Here is a 27,663-nt window from a genome sequence, read left to right as displayed (position 1 = left end):
TATTGGAGCCTGTTTAGCCTGCAGTGTTTATTGACTCTGTATTACAGCTGTTGGTCTTTGGTTTCCTGATGATGGAATGTGCTCTACATCCTTCCCTGAGAGATGTTCTGGATGTACACAGGTGTGGAGATGCTTTCTCAACAGGGAATCGGGATCACTCCCTACCCCTCAAAAAAAAAAAAAAAAAAAAAAAACAACGAAACAAAAGCATCACATTTTTGCTCCTGTTTTGTTTTTTACCCTCTTTGTGCTCTAAGAAGCAGAGGACTGACTAGATCAGTGATTCTCAACTGGTGGGTTGGGACCCAAAAGTGGGTCACGGAGCCATTTTGGGTGGGTCATGAACATCTTGTCAAAATATAGGAGGTTTTCGGTTTACGACGGTAACTTTAATTATGGCTTTAGTACTATGATAGCATTGGTAAGTGATGGAGAACGGTGCGTTCTGACTTGGATACCAATTCGGGTTACGTCGCCCAGGCATCCCAGGTTAGACTTGCCTGTTTTTTGCATATTCAAAAGGCATCCGTCAGAAACGTAATTGCGTATGGCATTTAAACATTTAAAGAATGCAGTTGGTGTTTTCATAGCATAATTCAACTGTTAAAAGTCTTACGGTTTAGTCTGTATCCTTCATTTCCTAAAAGGAAGATTTCAGTAAAATAGAAATAATGCAAAAAGTCAAAGTCCACCACATGGGCACGAATGCACGCAATGCAGGTGTCCTATAATGAATACCATCGCTCCTCTTGTCAGTTATTCGTGATAAGCAGCACCTTGCACAATAGAAATAATCTAAAATAAGTAATCCACAGAGTTTGTATTCCCAGAGGTGCGACCGGTCCGGGGACAGCCGTCTGGACCACAATGAGATCGAAGAGTTCTGCCGGGAGCTGCTGCGCCGGCCCGAGCTGGACGCTGTCTTCCGCCACTATTCCAGCAACGGATGCGTGCTCTCCACCGCGGAGCTGCGAGACTTCCTGGGAGACCAGGGAGAGGACGCCAGCCTGGCCCACGCGCAGACCCTTATCAGCACCTATGAGCTCAACGACTGGGGTGCGTAAAACATTTCCCGGGTGTGGGGAAAATGGAAAAATTCAACAAAATTAAGTTGATTTTTGTCAATTTCAAAGAAATGGCTTTATATTTCTAATTTTGATCTTCATAGTCCGGGCTTTGATCACATGACGGCAGCACGGCGCATTTTGAAAAAAATAAAAAAATTCCTGGGCATGGAAAAAAATTAACAAAATTGATAGTTAATTTGTATTCTTTTAATAAAATATTCATATTAACACATTATTTAAGGAATGGGCAAAATTCATTTCTGAATTTTCTGAACACCCGTTTCCACACTCAATGTTGATTTCACCAAAAAATATTAATGATCTGACACTATTATTACTACTATTAATTTGTTTGTATTAATACATTATTTTTAAAAGGAATGGGAGAATTTCTTTCTAAATGTTTCCTTACAATAACACTATTAAGCAGAACAACAGCGCCCAGAGGAGAGGTGCTGTCCCACAGATGTAGCTCAGCTTCCAGTCGACGACGTCCCATTCCCACTTCTTTAGGAGCGGTCTTTGAGAGCCAATCATCAGCACTGTCTTCTGGTGGCAGTTGAGTACTGCACTCCATTTTGAGCCTATTTGAAAATTCTTTATCATCAATTAATCACTGATGCCAAGTGACGTTCATGGTGATTGTCTACCATGCAATTCTCGTATTAACAATAAAATGTTTTGTTGATTTTTAAGACTTTTTCAAATTGGTCCGTACAGGGCCAGAGCGCTGACCCTCGATGAGATGAGCAATTTTCTGTCCTATGATTGGTTGATCAGAGCAAAACCAACCTTGGAATAGCAAGAAAACCTGACAATAGCAATCTACACACATTAATACATTTAATAATCAGCAGTATAATGTTTTTTGTTTTTATCACGCAATAGATAAATATCAATTGTGAACTGTTACAGCACAGTGCGTGGCACAGTTGTGTTGGTGTTAAATGTTTTTTTTTTTTTTTTTATGGTTTCTATAAATGGTGGCGGTATTAAAAAGTGGATTAAGTCAAGGTAAAACCGCACTGAAGGCCCAGGTACCAAACGCATCCCGCCTGCCGCTTATTAAATAGTATTTTGGGCCTGTTCAGAATGCTTTACTGCCACCTAAAAATGAAAATGTGTAATGTTTTCATTGTGGCTGCAGCTCAGAGGAATCAGTTCATGACCCAGAATGGCTTCACCATGTACATGCTGTCGCGGGAGAATGACGTGTTGAACCCAGAGCACGCCCGAGTCTACCAGGACATGGGCCGCTCCCTCGCCCACTACTTCATCTCCACCTCGCACAACACCTACCTCACCAAGGACCAAGTGACAAGCGCCAGCAGCACCGAGCCCTATATCAGGTATTCGCAGCGCGCTCATTTTCCCAGCCTTTAAAGTGCAAAATAATATATATATATATATTTTTTTTTTAATTGTGTGTGCTTTCAGGGCTTTAATTCAAGGCTGCCGCTGCGTTGAGCTGGACTGCTGGGACGGAGATAAAGGCGAGCCGGTCATCTATCATGGTCACACGCTTACCTCCAAAGTGCCTTTCAAGGAGGTCATTGTCACCATCGCACAGTACGCCTTCAAGGTGAGACCACACATCAAACTCTTGACAGTGGCTTCAAATTTTGTCTTATGTTTCCAGTATTTCACAAAAAAAGTCAATTAAAACAAATACATTTTTATATTTTATAATTGCCATGAAAATAAAAGTTAAGAAAATGTGACTAAGTGGGGATAAGGTAAAAAAAAAAAAGCTAATTAGTGTGGAATTGGATTTTTAAAAAAAGTGCGAATGGTTGTTTGTTCCTTTGTGCCCTGCGATTGGCTGGCAACCAGTTCAGGGTGTACCCTGCCTCCTGCCCGATGACAGCTGGGATAGGCTCCAGCACGCCCGCGACCCTAGTGAGGAGAAGCGGCTCAGAAAATGGATGGATGGATAACGACTAAGCGTGGGTTTCCATGACAAACGGGATAGGTTCCCCCAAAAAATCTGAAATATTATCTATACAATATTCTTAGAAAAAAAATACAACATCATTATGACAAAAATACAAAATATTAGTCCAAAACAAAAAAAAAAAAAAAAAAAAAACACAAATAGAAAGAATACAAAACCATTAGCTGGAAATACAAAACATTAAGTCAAAATTACTAATATTGTACACCAGAAATATTAGGAAAAAAATATTACACAAAATATTAAATATTGGATGAAAATTTACAAACATTAGATGAAAAGTACACCATAACATAACAACCACATTAGAAATACATTTTAGACCCAAAAAAAAGCATTAGAATGTAAAAATATTAACTAGTGAATGAGAGGTCTTAAATTGGTGTTTTTAAAAAGTTTTTAATTATTTTTTTTTTATTTGGCATCGTTAAACCTGCTGACACCCTGTAATAACTTGAAGTCAAAGTCAAATAATTATCTAAATATGCTTAGATTGATCTGAATGTGGACATTAATGCTTTCCAACTGACCTATACATTCTTGACCAGTCCTTGAATTTGATTTGTGTAAAGCTCGTACAAATAACACCTCTTAAGTGTGAATATCTCTATAGTCTTATCAGCGTTTACGGTGTGTGCCTTTTGTCCACTAGACGTCTCCGTACCCTCTGATCTTGTCGCTGGAGAACCATTGCTCCGTGGAGCAGCAGGTGGTCATGACCAAACACCTCCGCACCATACTGGGCAACAAGCTGCTCAACAAGCCCCTCAGTGGCCACACGCTCAAGGATCTCCCCTCACCCGAAGTATTAACCACACTCTCATGTAAAAAGCATTCCTCGAGTAGTGGTCCTCATGGTGGTACTTGCAGGAGTTGAGGGGACGTATCCTGGTAAAAGGGAAGAAGCAGATCCCTCACCTAGGCCAGCTGGGCAAGAACGGAAGCTGCGGCAGCTTCTCCTCAAGCTCTGAAGACGAGCAGGCAGGCGGAAACAAGAGTACGCCCAAGAAGGACCCGGCCAAGGTCTGATAATAAGCAGTTTTTACCTCCACCAAGGAAGATAGATTTTGTTTGTTTGTTCCTTGCCAGCGGCACGGTGGGCGACTGGTTAGAGTGTCTGCCTCACAGTTCTGAGGATCGGGGTTCAATCCCCTGTGTGGAGTTTGCATGTTCTCCCCGTGCCTGCGTGGCTTTTCTCTGGCCACTCCGGTTTCCTCTCACATCCCAAACACATTCATGGTAGGTTAATTGAAGACTCTAAATTGCCCGTTGGTGTGAATGTGAGTGTTAATGGTTGTTTGTTTATGTGTGCCCTGCGATTGGCTGGCAACCAGTTCAGCGTGTACCCCGCCTCCTGCCCGATGATAGCTGGGATAGGCTCCAGCACTCCCGCGACCCTTGTGAGGATAAGCGACAAAATATCAGAAAATATCAAACATTAAAAAGGAATAAAAATTATTAGGAGTGAATATACAGCCTCCACCAGGGAAGTTATTGTCTTCTGTATGTATTTCCAGTTATGTATGTTCCAGTTTCCAGAGATGTTCTCAGAAAATATTTTAAAAACATTGATAACAATAGAAATTTGTTTTAAATGTATTTGTAAAAAATACATAGCATATAAAAAAAAATAAAAGTTTACAACAAAAGACATTATAAAATAGAAAAATATTAGAAATCTAATGTTTTTTAAAAGACAACAGAATTAGGAAAAAAGTCAAAAAGACTAGCCAGAAAATACTATCAGTAAAAATACAAAAATAAAAACATTAGAAAATAATAGACAAATATGAGAAAGAAAAAACATATTAAAAAACAATACAAAACGTTTGATTAAAATTAAAACATTAGATGAAAATTAAACAAATATTTGAAACTAATATAAAAAAAATCAATATTGCTAAATCTTAGACTAAAAATATTTGAAAATAATAGAAATTATGTAAAATATAGAAATATTAAATAAAGGAACAAAAAATAGGCTAAGCAAGGCAAATTTATTTATATCGCGCATTTCACACACAAGGCAACTCAATGTGCTTTACATGATTAAAAGCATTTTAAAACAAAGAGCGAAAAAAAACCTAACAAAACATTTTTTTGAATTACCTGCACTAAACTTGGTGGTTGGTTGCATATATGTGCCCCTTTGTTTGTGTGTTCTAGCCACACTTACCAAATATTAAATTCCCTGGGGAACCAAATATTAAATTCCCTGGGGAAAAAAATGGAACATTGACAGACTTCCACCAAGGCCTAACAGACCTAGAAATGTCTCCATAAATGTTCCACTCCAGCTCCATCTGCTGGGTCCTTAGTGCAATGTTCAGTAATGGTTTCTTGTGAATGTGCTCATTGTTCTCAGGTGTGTTCCAAACTGAGCGTGGAGCTGTCAGAGTTGGTGGTGTACTGCCGCAGCGTCCCCTTTTGTGGTTTCGCAAACATGGGTGAAAGGCCGCCGGATGAAATGTCCTCCTTCTCCGAGAACGACGCCCTACGGCTGATCAAAGACTCGGGTACCAAGTGACAATCCATCTGAGAACAAACGGTCGATACAGGCATACAGCATATCACAATATTGATATTTGATCTTGTTGTATTGATAGCATAGGATAATGATATAACATATCGCGATAATGATATTTGATCTAGTTGTACTGATACTGTACTGGAACTGATAAAAATACGATCCAGCTATCAATTCTGTAGCATGATTGATAATGACACGACACATCACAATATCAATATTTGATCTAGTTGTATCGATGCTGAACCGTAACAGATAAAGACTAGGGCTGCCACTATTGAATGTTTTTAGAATCGATTATTCCATCGATTAATCGGATAAAAAATAATTTGTCGTTAAAGCTTATTGCAAAAAAATTCTCATTACTGTTTATTAACCTATTATTTTTATTTATTTGGTATTGTTTAATTATTAAACAAAACCAAATAGACAACAATTAAGCAATATCACATGAGAGGGAGTGATGATGTACTCACTAACGTTTTTGAAACAGAGAGCTACCTCTCGGCTACTGATTAATGCGAAGGGCTATTAGTTTAATATATACTTCTGAGTCTGCTTCCTGTTCAACAACTCAGTAGATGTCAATTACTGTACAGGTTATTAATATTACATCTACAAAATCATTATTTTCACAATAGATTATACTGCCTATTATTTTCATCTGTAAATTGATTATAATTCTGTTACTAGTTTGGTCCATAACTTGTCAGAAAATAGAGAAAAATGTTGATCATTGTTTTCCAAAGTAAAAGATGTTTGCAAATGTCTTACTTTGATTAAACACAAAAGATAATAAGTCTGCTTTCATGAAGCATGACAGAAATGAGAGTATTTACTGCTGATAGGCTGAAATCTGAGGATTTGAACAATTTTAAGTTATACAATGACTCTAAACGATTAATCGAATATCAACACAGGTGTCGATTAATTATCGGACATTATTTTCCAGGTTATTCTCGACACACGTGGGGGGTGGCCCTGCCTGGCCTCCCCCATAGCTCAGCCCCTGAAACAGAGCAATACAATACATCATTATTTCGATATTGGATCCAGTTGTATTGCTACTACACCAAACAGATGTCCTCTTTGTTGCCAAAATGTTATATAGTATATGAATTGACTGATCATGTCAAAAGTGTGGGTCTCATGGTGAGGTAACCCCTGCTCTTGTGTGTAAGTGTTCATTTGTCCATTTTTCAGGGAAGCTTTTTGTGAGACACAACAGCAGGCAGCTGAGCCGGATCTACCCCTCCGGACAGCGCCTGCAGTCATCCAACTACGATCCCCAGGAAATGTGGAACGCCGGCTGCCAGATGGGTAAGCGCTACAATTCCGAAGGCTGTGATACTTCTTGGGGAAAAAACTAGTCATGATGTCGGATTGTTCCCGACACCACTCTTAACACTGTTCATGTTGTGCAGCAGAGGTGGGAAAGGTACTCACACTCTGTAAAAATAGACTCTGGTAAAAGCAGACGCACTGATTCAACTCCTTTACTTAAAAGGGAACAATTGCAATTCACGAATCACTAATCAGTCAATGAAGATCTCCACCGCGGTTGACTTTAGCTCTCTCCATTTAGGTCTTTTTTTGTTGTTTTTTTATACATTGTGTCGTCAGCCGCAGAGGTTGAAAAAAGTACGTAACAAGCCTATTTTTCATGAAGTCAGCAGTAGAAACTACAGCTGTTTTCAAATTTCGGGAATACACGTAAAAAGTTGTCAGAAAAATAAATACTCAAGTACAGAAACCTGAAAAATCTATTCACGTACAGTAATAAAGTATTTGTACTTTATTTACCACCACTGGTGTGCAGTGGCTCTAAATTTCCAGACCCACGGCGAGCAGATGGACCTGAACCAGGGCCGTTTTCTGCCCAACGGGCGTTGCGGCTACGTCCTGAAACCCAGCTTCCTGTGCAGCGGCGAGTCTGACTTCAACCCGGAGAACACGGGCGGGGGTCCCGGTCACATCCCCACCCAGCTGACTATCCGAGTAACTTCACTCAGTAATTATACTGTCTTACACATGTATTGAATGTACCACTATTAGTTGTTTTTTTTGGGCAGGTGATATCAGCGCAGCAGCTTCCCAAAATCAACACAGACAAGGCTAGCTCCATTGTGGACCCTCAGGTGTGGGTGGAGATTCACGGAGTGGCCATAGATAACACCAGAGACAAAACACACCGCATTGACAACAATGGTACTTCCTTCATGTTATTTTACTTACAACAATCATTAAACACGTTACAAATGGAACTGCCACAGAGAACGATACACCATATCACAACACTGATATTTGCTTGAGTTGTTTTGACACTGTTGCGCAACAGATAGCAATATGATATATCACAGTATCTGTAACATTGTGTTGCTACTGTAGTTTAACAGATAACATGAATATCACAATATCCACATTTGGAATAGTTCTATCGATAACTGTAGCGTAATGGATAACAATGCCGTGTTCGGAACACACTATCGATATTGCATCATTATTATAGTGTAACAAATAACGATATGACGTCTTACAATATTGATAATTGATCCAGTTGTCTTGGCACTGTTGCGTAACAGATAACAATACGTTTGTGTCACAACATCAATCTATGTGATAGTGATACGTTGGTATCCCAATATCGATTGTAAAGCGTAACAGATATAGGTGCAACAAATCAATATCGATATTTGATCCATTTGTATCAATTCTGTACCACAAGTGATACCAATACGATAGATCACACTATTGATTTCTGAAGCATAATGGATAACAATATATCACAATTTCCACAATAGATCCAGTTGCATTAATACAGTCGCGTAACAGATAACAAGCCAATGTTTGCGTCACATCACTATTTGATCCAGTTGTATCAATACTGTAGTGTTAACACATATCAGTGACATAATGCAATATCAATATTTGATCCAGTTGTATCAATACTGTAGCACAAACGATAAATCACACTATCGATTATTTTCCAGTTGTATGGTATAATGATATCTCACCAAGTTTTATCAATACTAAAGCCTAAACACGCAAATATATGATATATGGCATTATTGATATTTGATCCAGTTGTATCAAAACTGTAGCATAACATATCACAATATGGATGTTTAAACTAGTTGTATCAATCCTGTAGCGCACTGATTCTCAAGAGTTGGGTATGTGGGCTGTGGTGCGTGGGCTCCTTCTAGTGGTATGCTAAAGAATCACTGCCGAACCACAATTTTTATTTTTGTATGTGCATTACATTTCAATTGAATCATTATCCAAGAACTGTTTTTTTTCAGATGTTTTAAGCGCAGTGTTAGTTGTTGAAACTGAATTTTACAGTGGCTTGGAAGTCAAATCTGTGTCATTTTTGATGAGCACTTTGGCTTACTACGCTTTTGCATTTTAATGTCGGCCAGTACTTGGAGGGCAAAGTTGTTTTTGTAGGTAGTACTTAGTGTAAAAAGTTTGTGAACCACAAGTGTGGGACACAATACAATGTATCACAATATTGATATTTGATCCAGTTGTTTCAATACTGAAGTGTAAAGGACAATGATAAAACATATCGATATTTAATCCAGTTGTAACGATGCTGCAGTGTAATGGATCACAACACACATATCAATGTTGATATTGGATCCAGTTTTATTGATACCGCATTGTAACGGATAAGGATATGACATTGCAATTTGGATATTTGATCCAATAGGAGCTAACCAATTAGCAACTGTGGTTGGCTCTGTTTATACACAGCACACTGTCATGTATGTCTGGTTCTCTGACGCGTTTGCGCCATATTGACTCTCTCTGCTCTTATGCGCCCCATGCAGGCTTCAACCCACGATGGGACTGCACGCTCAGCTTCCAGCTGCAGGTGCCCGAGCTGGCATTGGTGCGCTTTGTCGTCGAGGACCACGACCACACGGCCAAGAACGACTTTGTGGGACAGTTCACGTTACCCTTCACCAGCCTGCGTACAGGTAGATAAACTGGTATCTTGACTGACAAATGTTTTTGAGGTACAAACTGCCATTCGGCTGATTCTTCAAAAGTGGCTTTCAGCTGTTTATTGCCACTCCCAGTTAAGCTTAGTTGTGACTGCCTCCATGCATATATTAGTATGTTTGTATTATCATGCCCCTAGGTGGACAAGGCGCACACACAGACGGAGAAGCACAATGCACATTGAAATATCATGATGTACAAACTGTCTATTTAACTACGTTATTATTATGTTTGTATAAAGTGTTACAAAAATAATGGCATTTCCATTCATCTCAATGGGGAAAGATGATTTGAGATACGAGTGTTTTGAGTTAGAAGTGTGGTCACTGAACGAATTAAACTCATCCTAATCGGTGACATTCATTTAGACAAAAGTAGTGCTTTGCCTCCATCTTGTGACATCTTGGTGCCAAGGAAATATGTTGAAGTGAGTTGAGGAGAAATCTGGGTCTGTAAAGTTAAACCTTAAGCTATTATTCTATTGAATGAATGGCAGCATGTGGGTACACAGGTGCAGCTTCTGCCAGATAGGGGAAGAGCATTCAATTGTTCTGGATGGATAGATGAACAATGATAACATTACTTGTAATCAATAAATATTTTCAAAACATAAAAGTAAAAAGGATGGATGAATAATTTCACGCAGCAAACTAATGTGGAATGACTGCTCTACATTACCAAGACCCATTGTTGTTGTTTACTAATCTTTGATCATCTCCTCTCAGGTTACCGACACGTGCACCTGCTGAAGGCCGACGGGTCCCGGCTGGCCCCCGCCACGCTCTTCATCCACGTTAAAGTGTCCCGCAAAGGTGTTCCCATCAAACACGTGTGTGAAAGTACGCCTTCCCCCAAGAGAAAAGTGTAAATGTTACAAAGTGAGAAATGTTAGCTGGGGGATTGGGGGCAAACGTTTGTGCTCAAGGGCCACACTGGATTTTTTTTTTTTTTTTTTTAAACAGGACAGATTGGCCTGCTCATTCATAGATGAGGTCAATTTTTTTTTTTACTAATTCATGAATAGATTTTAATTAAATTTAGATTTATGTAGTAAAAAAGACAATTTAATCCAACAAATATTGCCCATCCCTGCCTTTGTTGGACACAAGCAGCTCTTCCTTCCCTGAAATCACAGTGCGCTGTTTTTGTTTCAACTAAAGATGAATTAATATGATCGCAAATTAGATTAATGAAGTACTAAGAACAAACAAATGGAAAAAAAAATCTAACTTACTGTACTTACAGCACTTTTTAATGTCTTGTATGTTTTTACCTCCACAACTTGAACTTAAAATGACAAAAACAAGCAGTATTACATTAAAAACAGATGTTTACGTGTGTCCTATTATTAACTTTATCTCCAACATGCTAGATTTCACATAAGCTAAGGAAAGGAAATGAGTCTATTCATTTATTTTGACTTGGAGACTGTCGTGTCTATTTCTGTTTCTTGTCCTCTTTGTTGCCAAAATAGAGTATATGAATTGACTGATCATTACATCATCCTGAAAAGTTAAACCTTTCAGTATTAAGAAGTTTTTCGTAGTTTAACAGGTCATTATATGCAGTGGTGTATTTATTGTGACTGTCTTTATTACAAATTAACAAATCATCTACTAGCACTATGATACAGTATGAGAGAGAGAGCGAGAGAGAGAGAGAGACTCACAGTCATTAATTTTGGGAGATAATTCTTTGTGTTAATCTTTGTTTTGTTGTTGTTTTTGTAACAAAGTACTTTTTAGTGCTGGTTCTCCTTTAACTTTCTCATGCAACCATGTCATTGTCGTCCGTGAAGTGCCAATAAAGTATTAATAAATTGATTAGTGTGTATGATTCTCAGAGGATAACGTCCCAACTGTATAAAAGGATTTCACAGCGCATAAACCATTAGTTCATTTATTCCCACCCCCCTGAAGGGAACACAATTATTTGAGTTAGTTTCCAACATTAATTAAGTGATAATAACATCAAAAATAATAAAACACTGTCCCCTTGCACTTTTTAATGTCTTTTAATGTTTTTAACGCTCCAACATGAACTTCAAATTACAAAATCAAGCAGTATTTTTTTGCCAAGAATTCTGATTTTCACTTAACACTTCGCCCTCTTGAGGCAACACATTATTGATTTTTTAAGGTACTTTTTTCTGACCATTGTCCTTTCCACATACTGGACTTCTAAACGCGTGACAATTTTAAGGCCTGTATGGACAAAAATCAAGTCATGGGTTTCAGTTAATTGCCAACAGACTGACCACATGGCTCCAATTCCACACACTTTTCCTCTGAAATGTTACATTTTTCAGGCTAGGTCTCAAGTAACAGGCCCTGGTTGCAATCTTTACCCCACTTTCTTCAATTAACCTAACATGCATGTTTTCGGAGTGTTGGAGGAAGCCCAAACATCCGGAGAACATGCAATCCTCAAACAGCACAGATTCAAACCCCGACACTTAGAATTGTGAGGAACATATGCTAAACACTTTCACCATGCTACCCCTAATTGTCCAATGAACGGCATTTTTACTACCGTGTTTACCCCCAAAATATATACTGATAATGCTCCAAAGGGATCTTCGACTTTGATTAAATACACAAAAACATAACACACAATAGTCCATGTGTGCTATTTTTTAGCTATATACGCAATATTATAAAAATATATTTACTGACACTCGCAGTGAAGGGAATGCTGACGTCACCGGCGGCGGACCAATCACAACGAGGGATGTTTAAAGACCTCGAGGACACGCGCAGGCGTCTCACTTCCTGGTTGAAGATGGCGGATGAGAATGAGACAGCACCGCTGCCGGAGAAACAAGACGTAGAGGACCACGGACACTGTAGCGACTGTGAAAATGAGGAGCACCACTTCGACGATGGGTAAGACCGCTCGGTGGGCGTCGCGGGGTTGAGAGAAAAGAGTCGCGGGATAACGAGACAAAGTTAACGGCGAGTGCACGCTTGCCATGGCGAGATTGTTGGGGGGGGGGAACTAGTGGACGATGTCCCGCCCTCATGTTATTGGCTGGAGAGAGTGTTGGCCCGAGTGTTTTGTGATGTGATTGGTCAGCAGTGGTAAAAGTGGGCGGTATTTCATTGCCAAGTCATTAGCAAGGCGTGGTTTGGTCGATTGCGAGCCGAAGTACGCTTTGAAACAACGATAGTAAGATTAATATTCACACATTTAGCTCTTACAGAATATTAATATCTTTGACTAGATTTGTAATCTTCAAAATTTACCCTTACGGGTGTGTTTAATGTGTCAATACAACTAAAGAAATCCGCGTTGATCCCCGGTTAACGTTTTACTAATTAGCTCCTAAAGCTAGCGACTGTAGACAATGTCCCGCCCACTTGCCTTCACGCCATTGCCTGGGGAGCGTATTTGTCTGAATGTTCTATGTTGTGATTGGTCTCGAAAGGTAAAAGTGGGCGGGATTTCATATCAAGCCCTGGAACGCTTAGCAAGGCGTTGTAGGCTAGATGAAAATGAAGCTAATAAGCGACCCGGGCACACATTCTGAGCCTACAGAACAACAACACAGTTTTGACACGACCGACACGTTGAAAGCGCAACGTCGTGACTACGATGAATGCGTCTCGTCAACTATGGAGGTCGCGCTGATGCCCCGTTGACGTTATGCTGATTAGCTTCGCGAGCTAAGCTAGCTGTCAAACTCTTTTGTCTGTGAGGATATCTTGCTTTTTCGATGCAGTCCAATTAAAAGCAAAAACAAGACCACCTTTGTAGTGTTTGCTTTTAACAAAGACGCCCTTGTTAACTTGTTCCTTTTAACCACCCCCTTTCATTTATGGTATATAAATGCTCCCTTTTAATAAACCCAATGTGGAATATAACACAGAAAACAGGCTTTTTCATTAGTAATATTAATTAAGAAGTCTTATGTGAAAGCAGATGTAAATATGAAGGTGTGTGTGTTAGTGGAGTAGGCAAAATGTGGATGGTTGTAAATTACAGCGTTTGCCAAGCTTTAGATTAAGGCCAAAAATGGTGGTACAGTAATGCACTCTGTAGTTGGTGATGTCTGGAGAGTACAGTCAACCTTCGCTGTGCATATACCATTTAAAATTAGATGTGCTCCCAATTATAATGTGATTCGCTCCCATTACAATCAACCTTTGCTTTTCGTGGGGTTACGGACCCAAAACTCTCCAATGGTAGATGCCCCCCCCTCTCACCCCTAAATGTTTCTAATTGCCTGTATTAATAGTTTAAACCCTGATTACACCCTGTACTATGTTCCCAAAACACATTCATTTCAAATTTATCTTATGACATCACACTTAAAATGTGAAGTCTCGTCAATCACAAACCCCCCGATGTGCAAGTTTTTCTGTCGCACATAAGTATAAATATTTGCCAAAAAAAAGATAAACCAGCTAGTAGTGCCTATTCACACACACACACATATATTTTACTTCCTGTAACACCATAAGAAGCTTCCTAAATGCCCTACTCCTTCTGAGGTAGCATGTTCGCAGAGGAGTAGCTAGTGTTGGCCACCGGCTGATAGCCGGTCGACTTTACGGCAAACAGGAGGGCAATGGAAGATTCCAATAGAGGTTAGGCGAGGCTCCTTGTGGGGTTGCTGCCAGAGAAAACAGGGTTATAAACTTCTCAAGATGACTTGGAGGGAGAAAAATGACCGTGTCACTGAGTCAAAAACATAACACAATAGCTAATAGTGTAGTAGTAATTGGTATTTTTACACGTTGTGAAGCAGCGACATGTTCTCACAGTTGTGGTGCATTTTTCTCAAATCAAATCATCACCAAGCCATTTATTTTTAAGGGTCATTTGTAAAATGAGTTTAAAATGATATTCAAGTGTTTTGAAATCACAGTTTGGAGTATATTCAGGATTTATTTTGAACTATAGATAATTATAATCATCACTCACTTTAAGTACATTTTATTTATACAGTACCTTTCAGTACAGTACCAAGAAGACTCAGTGCTTTACACAGTTAAAATACACAAACATACAGTTAAACCGGAGTAACAGTACATGACACTGTACTGTATCTCTTGATGTTATGAAGCAAAAAAACCCCCCAAAAAAACAGTTTCAAGCTGGGTCGAGCATAAAGAACACTTGTGGCTAAGTGGAAGCCCATGGAACAACCCATACAGAATGGTTTGTTTGTCGTTCATTGTCCGGACCCCTTGTTTGCACCCCTTTGTATATACATACATGTATACATGCATGGTCGGTCACCCCGTCTGCAAAGGGCATTTGATGAGCCATCTGGGCCCTGTTGCCCTCGGACAATAATGAGATTATCCCGTGTAAGTATGCGGACAGAAGAAGAGGGATGAGTGGATGTATGGGTGGGTGAGCGAGTGGGGGGTGTGCGGTTTCAGTAAAGAGGTTATGTGGGTGCAAGGGCAGCGGTTTAAAGTGATTTAAACTGGACCTAAGGTGAAGATAAGTCCAATGCAGGTAAAGCAAGTAGTCTGGAAGGGGTGGGGGAGTCGTATGTGACAACCTCTTTGATATTGTGTAGCCATGGGGGAAAAACTGCAATTAAAATAATAATTAAAAAAAAAAAAAAATTTATGTAAATTTTTTTAGATTCTAAAACCAGTCCAGGTCAATAAAAGATTATTATCATCAGTTAACAACATAAATATGATATTGTTCTACTGTGCTTATTAATGTTCATTGTTCTTCTAGCTTTTTTGGTTGTATTTTAATAGATGGTTGTTATTAATTTGGGGGGGGGGGGGGGGGAATGTAATATTTCTTTTTTTGGAAAGGTTATGTCTTTCTCCCTGCAAACACCCCCACACCCCCAAAAAAAAAAACAACAAAACTTTTATTTAACTGGATTTTAAAAATATACAGGCTGCCTTTATATGACCGATACATTTTGTTGGAGTAGACATCTGTACCACAACACAAACCGCATGGCATCTGTTAAGCTGTCAAATATGATAGTGTTTAAAGAAAAAGTGCTGCCATGCTGCTTAACAACATGCATACACACATGGAAAGACGACTATAATTAATAGATGGCGGCAGTTGATTCAGTGATTTGGTTATATATAAATATTTGACACTTTATTGAAGTATGTTAACCTTGTACCCGCAGTGTAGAGTTGTACCAGGATGTTCGGAAAGTCACAGTGTACTTATCTTTTATGTGTAAATATTATATGTACAGTGAACGCCCGCTCTTACCATGGGATGGGGACTGAGCGATCCAAAAAGGGAGTCAGGGACCAACCTTTTTAGGTGAGTGTCAATGACCTATAGATGCCACAAAATGGTGGTAAAGCACATTTTTTTAATATTAGACAAGGCTATGGCCTGACTAAATAAAGCTCCTCCCCTCAGGTTAATCATAGTTGCTTGTCTCCAAGATGCCACTAGATGGTGCCAAAGCAATGTTTTTTTTATATCTGACATAGCTTTGTCCTGAGCACAAAAACTGCAAACGGGTGAGTTTTTCAGCGAATAATGGAGGATAGATTACCCAAATGCTGAACTGCAAATATGCAGGGGTACTCTGTATTCTGTATTGAAACAAATCTGTTAATAAAATATAACTGCACACTGACTTTCCGAACACCCTGTATAATTGTGTAGAGAATTTTATGATTGATGCCTTATTTTATTTGTATATACAGTGGGTACGGAAAGTTTTCACACCCCCTTAAATTTTTCAGTTTTTGTTATATTGCAGCCATTTGTTAAAATCATTTAAGTTAATTTTTTTCCTCATTAATGTACACACAGCACCCCATATTGCCGGAAAAAACATCATTAACATTTTTGCTGATTTATTAAAGAAAAACTGAAATATCACACAGCCATAAGTATTCAGACCCTTTGCTGTGACACTCATATTTAACTCTGATCCTGTCCATTTCTTCTGATCATCCGAAAAATGGTTCTACACCTTCATTGGAGTACAGCTGTGTTTAATTATACTAATTGGACTTGATTAGGAAAGCCACACCCCTGTCTATTTAAAACCTTACAGCTCACAGTGCATCTCAGAGCAAATGAGAATCATGAGGTCAAAGGAACTGCCTGGAGAGCACAGAGACAGAATTGTGGCAAGGGACAGATCTGGCCAAGGTTAAAAAAAAATGTCTGCTGCACTTAAGGTTCCTAAGAGGACAGTGGCCTCCATAATCCTGAAATGGAAGACGTTTGGGACGATCAGAACCCTTCATAGAGCTGGCCGTCTGGGGGGCCAGCTCGGGGGAGAAGAGCCTTTGTGAGAGAGATAAAGAAGAACCCAAAGAGGCTGTGGCTGAGCTCCAGTGGTGCAGTCAGGAGATTGGAGAAAGTTCTAGAAAGTCAACCATCACTCCAGCCCTCCACCAGTCGAGGTTTTATGGCAGAGTGGCCCGACGGAAGCCTTTCCTCAGTGCAAGCGCGCATGAAGTTTGCTAAAAAAACACCTGATGGATTCCAAGATGGTGAAAAATTAGATTCTCTGGTCTGATGAGACCAAGATAGAAATTGTTGGCCTTAATTCTAAGTGGAATGTCTGGAGAAAACCAGGCACTGTACAGTCACAACAGTGAAGCATGGTGGTGGCAGCATCATGCTATGGGTGTGTTTTTCAGCTGCAGGGACAGGGAGACTGGTTGCATTCAAAGAAAAGATGAATGGGGCCAAGTACAGGGATATCCTGGACGAAAACCTTCTCCAGAGTGCTCAGAACCTCAGACTGGGCCGAAGGTTCACCTTAAAAAAAAGACATTGACCCTAAGCACACAGCTAAAATACCAAAGGAGTGGCTTCAGAACAACGCCGTTACGGTTTTTGATTGGCCCAGCCAGAGCCCTGACTTAAACCCAATTGAGCATCTCTGGAAAGATCTGAAAATGGCTGCCCACCAACGTTCACCATCCAACTTGACAGAACTGGAGAGGATCTGCAAGGAGGAATGTCATATGATCCCCAAATCCAGGTGTGAAAAACGTGTTACATCATTCCCAAAAAGACTCATTAGCTCAAAAGGGTGGTTCTACTAAATACTGAGCAAAGGGTCTGAATACTTATGGCTGAGTGATCCATCCATTTTCTGAGCCGCTTATCCTCACAAGGGTCGCAGGAGTGCTGAAGCCTATCCCAGCTATCATCGGCCAGGAGGCGGAGTACACCCTGAACCGGTCGCCAGCCAATCGCAGTCCGCACAGAAACAAACCATCATTCGCACTCACATTCACACCTATGGGCAATTTAGAGTCTTCAATTAACCTACCATGCATGTTTTTGGGATGTGGTAGGAAACCGGAGTGCCAGGAGAAAACCACGGGGAGAACATGCAAACCCCACACAGGCGGGGCCGGGGATTGAACCCCAGTCCTCAGAACTGTGAGGCAGAGGCTCTAACCAGTCACCCGCCGTACCGCCTGGCTGAGTGATATTTCCGTTTTTTCTTTTTTAATAAATCTGCAAACATTTAGACAATTGTTTTTTTTCTGTCAATATGGGATGCTGTGTGTACATTAATGTGGAAAAAACATTACTTTAAATGATTTTACCAAATGGCTGCAATAGAAAAAAGTGAACAATTTAAGGGGGTCTGAATACTTTCCGTACCAAATGTATATTATAAAAATGGATGGATATTTTATTTGTATCATTTTGTGTTTGTCTACCAGTGACAGGGGTCTGGGCGACGAGAGCGGTGCCAAGAAGAAGAAGAGGAAGCAGAAGAAGAAGAAAAAGACTAGCGCGGCCACAGAAACCTCCCAAGACCCCCTCGCCAAGGCATAAACATTTACAACTTGACATTTGAAGCCAATGCCTCTCATCATGATTTTCATGCTTTTCTATGCTCAACTGGTTCTGGTTGGAAGACAAGGCCCAAGTTGTCATTGTTTGCTATTTGGCTATGCAGAAATCTCCCCGGTTCATCGCAGGAGTTCCACACCCACAAGCGATATGGGAAAATGTGTTAAATAGATATCATACAGCAAAATTAGCAATTTATTGTATTTTTTTTGCTTCTTAAATTAGGGATTGAACATGATTTTCAAGTGGTGTTGTGTTGATGATGGTGCGCAATGATATACGATAGAAACGTAAGATAAAATCCCAACTTGAATAATGTTGTTCGGTAACTCTAGCAAGATGGCGTTTTATTAAGAAAATCCTGGAAAGTAATGATTTTAGAGATGGAGGATTACACCCAACAGCCAAAATATGTAACTTGTCCTTGCTGAATATTGACTCACTCTGTATTGTTTTATTGCTAAATAAAAGCTGCATAATAAGCCGGAACTGGCGAATACACATCCCATTCTCGCAAATTCGCACTCTCGTGATAGGGAAAAGACCTAAAAAAATTATGTCCCGCATAAATGAGTGGATATTTTAAACATATTTTCAACAATAAATATGTAGTAGATTTAGGTAAATAGCAGCTGATGAAGAAGAAATGCGCATTAAAAATATAACTAAGTTTTGACCTCTTGGGTGTAGTTCACCATTATTCAGTTAGAATAGAACTTTATGTATTGCATATAAAAGTTGAATAAACCTAAATGTTTAAAAACAAACAGGTCTTCAAGATTACTGTAATTTTTCTTGTATAATACACTGAGTATAATGCGCACCCCCAAAATCAACCCCAAAAATCAGGAAACCCTTCTACCTAAGTACCATACGTACCATCGATTTTCTACTGTCCATATGCCTAAAAACATGATTATCTGTATTTTATTAGGAAAATAAATATTCTGCTCTGTGTGCATGCGCTGACGTTTGTGTTGCTGTAGCTGACACCCGAACAACCAAGTCCCGAACAGAACATGACCATTAGCTTTTAGCGCTGCGAGTCTCTCTCCCTTCTCTCTCTGTTTCTCCTCTCTCTTTATTTTGCTTCTTACGCGCTCACCCTTACAAGTTCTTTAAGGATCCGAACAATTTCTTTCACCGCTTCTTCATTGTGTCTTCTGTCCCGCAGGTGAATTCACTGCCCGCTGACAAGCTGCAGGAGATCCAGAAGGCAATAGAGCTCTTCTCAGTGGGCCAAGGTCCCGCCAAGACTATGGAGGAGGCCAGCCGGAGGAGCTACCAGTTCTGGGACACACAGCCCGTGCCCAAGCTGGGTATGACCACCGCCACCAACATCAGATATTAACCAAACTCCGCAGACAACTAAAATGAACCACTCTTGTGTGTTTCAACTTCAGGCGAGACTGTGACATCGCATGGCTCCATCGAGCCTGACAAGGACCACATTCGTGAGGAGCCCTACAGCCTCCCGCAAGGCTTCTCTTGGGACACCCTGGACCTGGGCAACGCTGCTGTGGTAAGATGTAGGCCGTAAAAGACTTCATCATTTAATTAGGATTTTTTTTTTTTCTTCTCACTGACCCAATTAAATTAAATGTAAAAAGTCAAGCTACCACTTTCCAGTGGTTACCATGAATATAAGTGTAGTTAATGATAGCCACGAGTGGCCATGTCTTCATGGTACAGTGAACCCCCGCTATTCACTGATGATAGGGACGGAGACCTGCCCCAAATAACGAAAATTCTGCCAATAAATCTCGGCCCTCCGAAAAGGGGTATGAACTGTAATTGGATATGGCTGCCGCAAGATGGTGGGAAAACAAAACAGGGGGTCATAAAGCATCGACACCATACATCCGGCATGTACACAATCCCGAACCCAAAGTACCTATACTATTCAGAAATTAAATTATTCAAATATGGCCCATTGATGGTATTGTTCGCACACTATTGCTTGCTTGGGCGACTGCGGTTCAAATCCTGGCTCCGACTGTCCGTTGTCGAAGTGTCCTTGGCCCCTAAATTGCTAGCACAAACTGACGTGACATCACATGGGCAAACGTATATGGACACAAGCGCTTTACGCAAACAGTTTGTCATTAAGGGGAAAGGAAACCTACATTTATTTATTTTTTATTTTTTTGCAAGAATATGTTGTATGTGGGCGGCACGGTGCACGACTGATTAGCACATCTGCCTCACATTTCTGAGGACCGGGGTTCAAATCCCAGCCCCACCTGTGTGGAGTTGACATGTTCTCCTTGTGCCTGCATGGGTTTTCTCCGGGTACTTCGGTTTCCTCCCACATCCCAAAAACATGCAGGGTACTCTAAATTGCCCGTAGGTGTGAATGTGAGTGGTTGTTTGTTTATATGTGCCCTGCGATTGGCTGGCGACCAGTTTGGGTGTGCCCCGCCTGTCGCCTGAAGATAGCTGGGATAGGCACCAGCACGCCCGTGACCCTAGTGAGGATAAGCGGTACAGAAAATGGATGGATGGATGGATGGATGTTGTACGTGCCACCACTAAACAAAACACGGGATTCTCGTTAATATTGTGTTCATCAACTGCCAACAAACTTACCCAAGATTACCCTCTGCTGTAAGAGCTCTCGACCAGTTCAGTTTGACGTTGAGTGTGAAGAAGTTGCATTCATGGACAGCCAACAAAATAGGATGTCTCAAACACACTAAAAAACACCAAGGACTTAAACCTAACCGCAACACCAATGTTCCACAAGATGGGGCCAAAGCAATACTTTTATTTCTTTGGCCTGAGCACAAAAACAGCAAATGTGATTTATTTTTCATTGAATAACTGCGTATACGTTCCCCAAAAATCTGCCAATTTGTGAATGCCCAACTGTGAATATGCAGGGGTTCACTCGACAGGTCGCTGGGTATTGCAACATGCTGTGATGTCATAACCAGCAGCCTATTTCACACTAACCTCCTGCAATAGTAAAAATAATAATAATACAATAAACTAAAATCATGTGGTTTAATCATTACTTTTTTTTTTTTAAACCAGCTCAAGGAGCTCTACACTCTCCTCAATGAGAACTATGTGGAAGATGATGACAATATGTTTCGATTTGACTACTCCCCTGATTTCTTGCTCTGGTGAGTGTTTTCATGCGTTTTGATGCTCAGCCAATTTCAACAAGTACTTTTTTTCCTCATCTAATAGGTGAGTTTTATTGAATTGGATATTTTTTTTCCCCATCCCTTCCGCAGGGCTCTCCGGCCCCCCGGCTGGCTGCCTCAGTGGCACTGCGGGGTGAGGGTGAACTCCAACCAGAAACTGGTGGGCTTCATCAGCGCCATCCCCGCTACTATCCGCATCTACGACATGTGCGTAGCTGTCTAATAGTGTTTTAATACAAAAAGACAACGGGGTTATTAGTGTGTTGGTGTTGTTTTTATTTTAGTGAAAAAAAAATGGTGGAGATCAACTTCCTGTGCGTCCACAAGAAGCTCCGAGCCAAGCGAGTGGCCCCGGTCCTAATTCGGGAGATCACCAGACGCGTCAACCTGCAGGGCATCTTTCAGGCAGTGTACACGGCCGGCGTGGTCCTGCCTAAACCCGTGGGCACCTGCAGGTGGGGGTCCTGACTGGGAAAGGAAGGCTGTGTTTGGAATCATTTACTCATTCCCTACTCTTTAATCACAACATAGAGATATATATTAGTCAAATGAAAAATCATTTTTGAACACTATTCGGGCACAATTACAGCGTACCAGATCAATGTCAACTAGTGGACCTTCTGTAATTAGTATTGAACAAATAAATTATAATAAATTGTTGTAAGCTGTGCGTATCTTGAAAAATGAAAAAATCACTTTGTCAATCTGTGTTGTGATGTGTTGCTTTTTCTATTTCTGTGCAACACATTATGGGAGATATTGCTTTTCGTGTGGCCATCGGTTGTTCTCTACTTTCAACATGCATTGAGGGTACTACATAGGCCGGGGTGTCCAAACCTTTTCTTCCAAGGGCCACATGCAGAAAAATCCAACGATACAAGGGCCACTGACATTCTTCACCTTGTAAGCTTTACTGTCTGCCCGAGGTCGGTTTGGGCTACCACACACTCACCAGCGACTTTATTAACCAACATGGACTCCCTCTCTCCTTTATTTAACACGCAAAACTAAGCCATCAGTGTCCGTAAAGATTTGCGACGCAATCACATGTTGTTTTATATTGTCACTGTCAGGTTTAAACAAGGGTTGACAATCTCTGGCATGAGGCCGATTCGATACATATCTTGATACACAGGTTACGGTTCGATTCAAAAATTATATCTATAGGGGCAGAACAATAGGATTCAGTTTAGTGTGGGAGCGATATGATTATTCGATCTGATCCGGTGTAGAAACAGTGCGATAGTGAACATTTGTTGATGTAGCTGTTCATCGTAAGAACCTTGACTTATCCCAATTCTATAAAATGAGATGTGTAACCCTATTTTCAAGTATGTAAAAGACCACTTATCTCTGAGAATTGTTTACAATCTCCAGCGCAAATATCTGACAGATTTTGTATCAATTATGAAGTCTGCTACCGATACAGTCGTATCTTTCTTCTTTACGAAGAGATCTCCGGTCGCATCGGTTTATCGTTCCTAAGACTAGTGTAAACTTCCTACAGTGGGAGGAAAAAGTATGTTAACCCTTTGGAATTTCTTAAATTGGTCATAAAATGTCATCTGATTTTCATCTAAATCACAAGGATAAACAAACAGTCTGCTGAAACCAAAACATATTTTTACTGATAACATCGAAACATTCACAGGAAAGGGTGTAAAAAGTGAACCCATGGATTAATGACCGCTAAATGAAATGGACCATGTCAATTGCTATATTAATATACCAGTGTGCTGAAGGCCCCTAAAAAAGGGACAGTGGGAAGCTAATGGCTCCCACACTGTAGTTTGGGCACCCTTGTCAAGTCACTACACATTCGAACAACACTATAAAATGGCGACCTCACTATAGGGCAATAAACAGTGGCTAGTGATTGATTCCAAACACCGCCGATGTCATGGCGTCCCATGCGGGTCTGCATGTGCTCAGTGAGCACTTCTCTTTTGTGTGCAGGTACTGGCATCGCTCGCTAAACCCGCGCAAACTGATCGAAGTGAAGTTCTCCCACTTGAGCAGGAACATGACCATGCAGCGGACCATGAAGCTTTACCGCCTGCCTGAGGTCTGTTTGGGTGACCGCACAAACTCACTGTCCTCTTTATTAGGTACACCCCCTGGCCTCACGTACCCGACATGCACTCCCTCTCTTCACCCGCAGGCCCCCAAGACGTCGGGTCTGCGGCCGATGACAAAGAAGGACGTGCCGGCCGTATGCAGCCTCCTGCGCGAGTACCTGAGCCAGTTCAACCTGGTGCCCGCCATGAACCAGGAGGAGGTGTCCCATTGGCTGCTGCCCCGCGACAACATCATTGACACGTACCTGGTGGAGGTAAGGGGAACGGGATAATATCACACTTCATCAAATAAATGTATAATAATTACATCAGAGTGCCAGCAGTATTTTTACAATGCAATAGGAGTGACACATCATTATTTATGATGACACAGCATTAAGAACGGAAGTAACCCTGTTAGTAAAATTACAGTGTAGGGCGTGAGCCTTGATGCGAATGTTATCACCCTGTCAGTCTACTTTGTGATGATTTAAATATATTAACATGCATAATCGCTAATGGAATATGAAAGTACATATCAAAGTTAATTCAGATTTCTATAGTGGGTAGGCACTCCAGACACACAACTATTTGCTACAAACATTAAGTACATTTTCCATATTATGTTCCCTTTAATAGTAAGTGTCACACAAACGTAAGAAAGAAGTGAACCATTGCAAAAGGTAAACGGTGTACTTTCTGACAACGAGAAAACGTGGTCTTTTTCCTGGCAGAACGAGGGCAAAGTGACGGATTTCCTGAGTTTCTACACACTGCCGTCCACCATCATGAACCACCCGGTGCACCGCACCCTCAAAGCCGCCTACTCCTTCTACAATGTTCACACAACCACCCCACTGCTGGACCTCATGTCTGACACCCTCATCCTCGCCAAATCGGTGCGTAATAGAACGTGTCTATAGGTAGTCCTTTTCCATCCACATCAGCTGAATGCGGCTTTTTTTTCCTTTTTTTTGTTTTGTTTTGTTTTTTTGGGGGGGGCGGGTCATACAGAAAGGTTTTGACGTCTTCAACGCACTGGACCTCATGGAAAACAAGACTTTCCTGGAGAAGCTCAAGTTCGGCATCGGCGATGGCAATCTACAGTATTACCTTTACAATTGGAAGTGTCCCAGTATGGGCTCGGAAAAGGTACCCTTAGTGTCTTTTAATGGCAAATTGCATTCATTTTGATATGGTAAATAATATAACAGATACAGTTGCTATAAAAACTTTTGTTTACTCAATTGCAGATGGGGAGGGGGACATCTATAAATGTTAGCAGTCTAATACAATGCATGTCAAGTTAAAGCGCGTTTTAAAACAAAATAAAACTGTCTATTTTGGAGAAATGCAGCAAGAAGTGAGGCAGATTGGGCAGTAAAATAATGTACCTAATTTCTAACTGTATTCCTCAAATGTTGGCCCATTTCCCAATTTACCCCAAATTGTGGCCCATTTCCAATTGTCCATCCATCCATTTTCTGAGCCGCTTCTCCTCACTAGGGTCGCGGGCGTGCTGGAGCCTATCCCAGCTGTCATCGGGCAGGAGGCGGGGTACACCCTCAACTGGTTGCCAGCCAATCGCAGGGCACATACAAACAAACAACCCTTCTCACTCACAGTCATGCCTACGGGCAATTTAGAGTCTCCAATTAATGCATGTTTTTGGGATGTGGGAGGAAACCGGAGTGCCCGGAGAAAACCCACGCAGGCACGGGGAGAACATGCAAACTCCACACAGGCGGGGCCGGGGATTGAACCCGGGTCCTCAGAACTGTGAGGCTGACGCTCTAACCAGTCGGCCACCGTGCCGCCCCATTTCCAATTATCTTCTGCCAAATGGTAGACAATTTCTAACGATATTCCCCAAATGGTGTTTCCCATAATTGAGGCCCATTTGTAGCTGCCTTCCCCAAAATGGTAGCCCATGTCAAACAGTCTTCACCAAAATGGTGGCCAATTTCGAACTGTAGTCCCCATATTGATGGCCCATTTCATACTGTATTTTACTGTATACTCTCTTACTTCAAAATGGCCATCTATTTCTAAATGTAGTCTCCAAAATAGTGGCTGATTTCTTACCGTGTTCCCCTTTTAACTGTTCAGCCATCCATCCGTTTTCTGGACCGCTTTATCCTCACAAGGGTCTCGGGCGTACTGGAGCCTATTCCAGCTATCTTCCGGCGAGAGGCGGGGTACTCGCTGAACTGGTCGCCAGCCGATCGCAGGGCACATAGAAACAAACAACCATTCGCACACATTCACACTTGCGGGCAATTAGAGTTTCAATCAACCTACCATGCATGTTTTTTGGGATGTGGGAGGAAACCAGAGGGCCCAGAGAAAACCCGCACAGGCACGGGGTGAACATCCAAACTCCACACAGGCGAGGTCGGGATTTGAACCCTGGTCCTCAGAACTGTGAGGCAGATGTACTAACCAGTCTCGCACCATGCCACCCCTTTTAACTGTATTCCTAATTACCAATTTCTAACCATTTTCCACAAATGTTGCCTGATTTTTGATGGTTTACCGTTTATAACGTTCTTCCCCAAATTGTAGAGCATTTCTAACCCCGTTTCTTAATGATGGCTCAGTTCTAACAGTATATTCCTCAAAATGGTGTCCCATTTCTTTGTCTTCCCTCAAATGGTTGTCTGTTTCTAACCAGATCCCCCAAATGGTGTCTTATTTCTGTTTAGGTTGGCCTGGTCCTGCAGTGACCCCCTCCCCCCCTCCATCGCCCAAACCTGACGGCGCTAAGTGTTATAAGACAACCGCGACCGCACCATCGCACCCGCCACCTGACTGATGGGCTTGAAGACTCTTTCAAGAGAGGAAGCCCATTTTTACTTTTGTTTTTTATTTTGATGTTTTTTCAGTCCTTTTGGAACTTTTTGAGCTGCACTATTGCTGCCAAGCAAGGGGAAGCCTGGCTAACCCCCCCCCCCCCACACACACACACACACACAAACAAACACAAACCTTGAAGTTATTGCAGTTACATCAAAGCCAATAGTTGACGAAGGAGGGTCAGGTACCCAGGTACCAACACACACAAGCAGTTTGCGGGGGTCACTGCATCACACCAACTATAAAGAGACAACAACAAAAACGTAAATAATCAACAGCACGACTGCTAATTTGTGGTCTAAAATGCGCACCACTACTGTTTTATGTTTGGAGTGATTTCTTTTTTTTTTTTTTTTTTTGGGCAAGTACAATTTGACATGAATTATAAAGGTAATTTTAAAAAAAGATTTTTTTTAAAATGGAGAGGCTCTTCATGTTGTGGCGATGACCTAACATAAGATAATAGCAAGGGCTTTGCTCATTCCCGCTTGGTCGTCTCTAATTTCCTTATCCAGGTGTCCTTCAAGAAGAAAACTAACTGAATCACAGCGGACGAGGTACAAAAGGGGTTTTCCCTCGATTTGCCATGCTGTGATTGTGTGCACCAGACTTTGACACCTTTGTTATCAATAAACCTGCTGTTAAAGCTCACTAATACAATGTCTTGCTGAAGGGTTCGCTGCATTTTCCGCTACTAGATCATAAGATTGCAACGGCCAATGTGCAGTTTCAAAAGTCTAAATAGAAGCTTGCAAGTGCGGAAAAAGCGACGTCCCACATTTCAAAACTGCAGTGCTGAAAGAGTGACAACTGGGAGGGGTAAAAAAAAAACAAAAAACAAAAAAAACCTTTTGCAATCATGTTAAGAAAATGGATGACAGCATGTGAAGCTGCGAGTGACCTCTTTGGAGCAAGAAATAAAATCAACAACAAAATTATTTTTCATTTCTTGTCAGAAAAAAAACATGCATGCGCTTATGTTTACATTATATTGTGGATTGTATTGCCAAGCAACCTTATTCAGAACTAAGTTCCACTGAATTGTTTGCAATAGAAGAGTTCCGCAGGGGAGTGTCCTAGCTCCTATATCTCTTCTAGAAATGGGGCAACATACAGTACAGTATACATACAGCATGAGGTAAGTTTTCTCACTTAGGATACATTTTCCTCTAATGTACCCTAAAAGGCTAATTAAGTTATTGGTATGTTCCCAAGCACAAAAAAATGGCCTTAAATGTAACTTCATAACACG

At 41.0% G+C, this 27,663-nt stretch overlaps 2 protein-coding genes and 1 long non-coding RNA gene across 8 annotated transcripts in view; 2 read left to right on the top strand and 1 right to left on the bottom strand.

The window, feature by feature from the left end:
• plcd3a (phospholipase C, delta 3a) overlaps window positions 1–11,382 on the top strand; it is a 30,435-nt gene extending 19,053 nt beyond the window's left edge. For all 4 annotated transcript variants that reach the window (XM_061748594.1, XM_061748593.1, XM_061748595.1 and 1 more), the window contains 11 exons: window positions 831–1,056; window positions 2,215–2,416; window positions 2,505–2,649; window positions 3,674–3,826; window positions 3,892–4,044; window positions 5,387–5,537; window positions 6,752–6,868; window positions 7,368–7,546; window positions 7,621–7,756; window positions 9,385–9,534; window positions 10,285–11,382. In XM_061748594.1, coding sequence (XP_061604578.1) covers window positions 831–1,056; window positions 2,215–2,416; window positions 2,505–2,649; window positions 3,674–3,826; window positions 3,892–4,044; window positions 5,387–5,537; window positions 6,752–6,868; window positions 7,368–7,546; window positions 7,621–7,756; window positions 9,385–9,534; window positions 10,285–10,427 — 1,755 coding nt within the window. In that variant the 3' untranslated portion in view covers window positions 10,428–11,382. The remainder of the gene's footprint in view (window positions 1–830; window positions 1,057–2,214; window positions 2,417–2,504; window positions 2,650–3,673; window positions 3,827–3,891; window positions 4,045–5,386; window positions 5,538–6,751; window positions 6,869–7,367; window positions 7,547–7,620; window positions 7,757–9,384; window positions 9,535–10,284) is intronic.
• Window positions 11,383–12,245: 863 nt separating this feature from the next.
• Window positions 12,246–27,349, top strand: nmt1a (N-myristoyltransferase 1a). 3 transcript variants are annotated; one of them, XM_061748598.1, is made up of 12 exons: window positions 12,246–12,444; window positions 18,214–18,322; window positions 19,521–19,665; window positions 19,750–19,868; window positions 21,383–21,474; window positions 21,589–21,705; window positions 21,783–21,953; window positions 23,455–23,563; window positions 23,660–23,830; window positions 24,290–24,454; window positions 24,570–24,707; window positions 26,261–27,349. In XM_061748598.1, the coding sequence occupies exons 1-12, from the start codon at window positions 12,251–12,253 to the stop codon at window positions 26,279–26,281; spliced, it is 1,551 nt and encodes a 516-aa protein (XP_061604582.1). In that variant the 5' UTR covers window positions 12,246–12,250; the 3' UTR covers window positions 26,282–27,349. The 3 variants fall into 3 exon arrangements, with proteins under 3 accessions (XP_061604582.1, XP_061604583.1, XP_061604584.1); XM_061748600.1 differs by lacking the exon at window positions 12,246–12,444 and adding an exon at window positions 15,756–15,823; XM_061748599.1 differs by lacking the exon at window positions 24,570–24,707.
• LOC133465616 (uncharacterized) lies at window positions 21,832–26,647 on the bottom strand. Its single transcript, XR_009784684.1, has 4 exons — window positions 26,544–26,647; window positions 25,641–25,765; window positions 23,630–23,821; window positions 21,832–21,966 (listed from the first exon to the last, which is right to left on the bottom strand). It is a non-coding gene; the product is annotated as an uncharacterized LOC133465616 (long non-coding RNA).
• Window positions 27,350–27,663: the final 314 nt, after the last annotated feature.

Source organism: Phyllopteryx taeniolatus, chromosome 16 (genome assembly GCF_024500385.1).
Source record: "Phyllopteryx taeniolatus isolate TA_2022b chromosome 16, UOR_Ptae_1.2, whole genome shotgun sequence".
NCBI lineage: Eukaryota > Metazoa > Chordata > Actinopteri > Syngnathiformes > Syngnathidae > Phyllopteryx > Phyllopteryx taeniolatus.
Note: the sequence above shows the minus strand (reverse complement) of the source record. Positions and strands in the feature narration are given on the sequence as shown.

Bases quoted from the DNA above. Each gene is read 5' to 3' on its own strand.
- nmt1a (XM_061748598.1), top strand. From the start codon at position 12,251: ATGCTGACGTCACCGGCGGCGGACCAATCACAACGAGGGATGTTTAAA. The intron at 18,323-19,520 runs GCATAAACATTT...TCTGTCCCGCAG, and splicing joins CCCAAGACCCCCTCGCCAAG to GTGAATTCACTGCCCGCTGA. The intron at 24,708-26,260 runs GTACCCTTAGTG...ATTTCTGTTTAG, and splicing joins CCAGTATGGGCTCGGAAAAG to GTTGGCCTGGTCCTGCAGTG.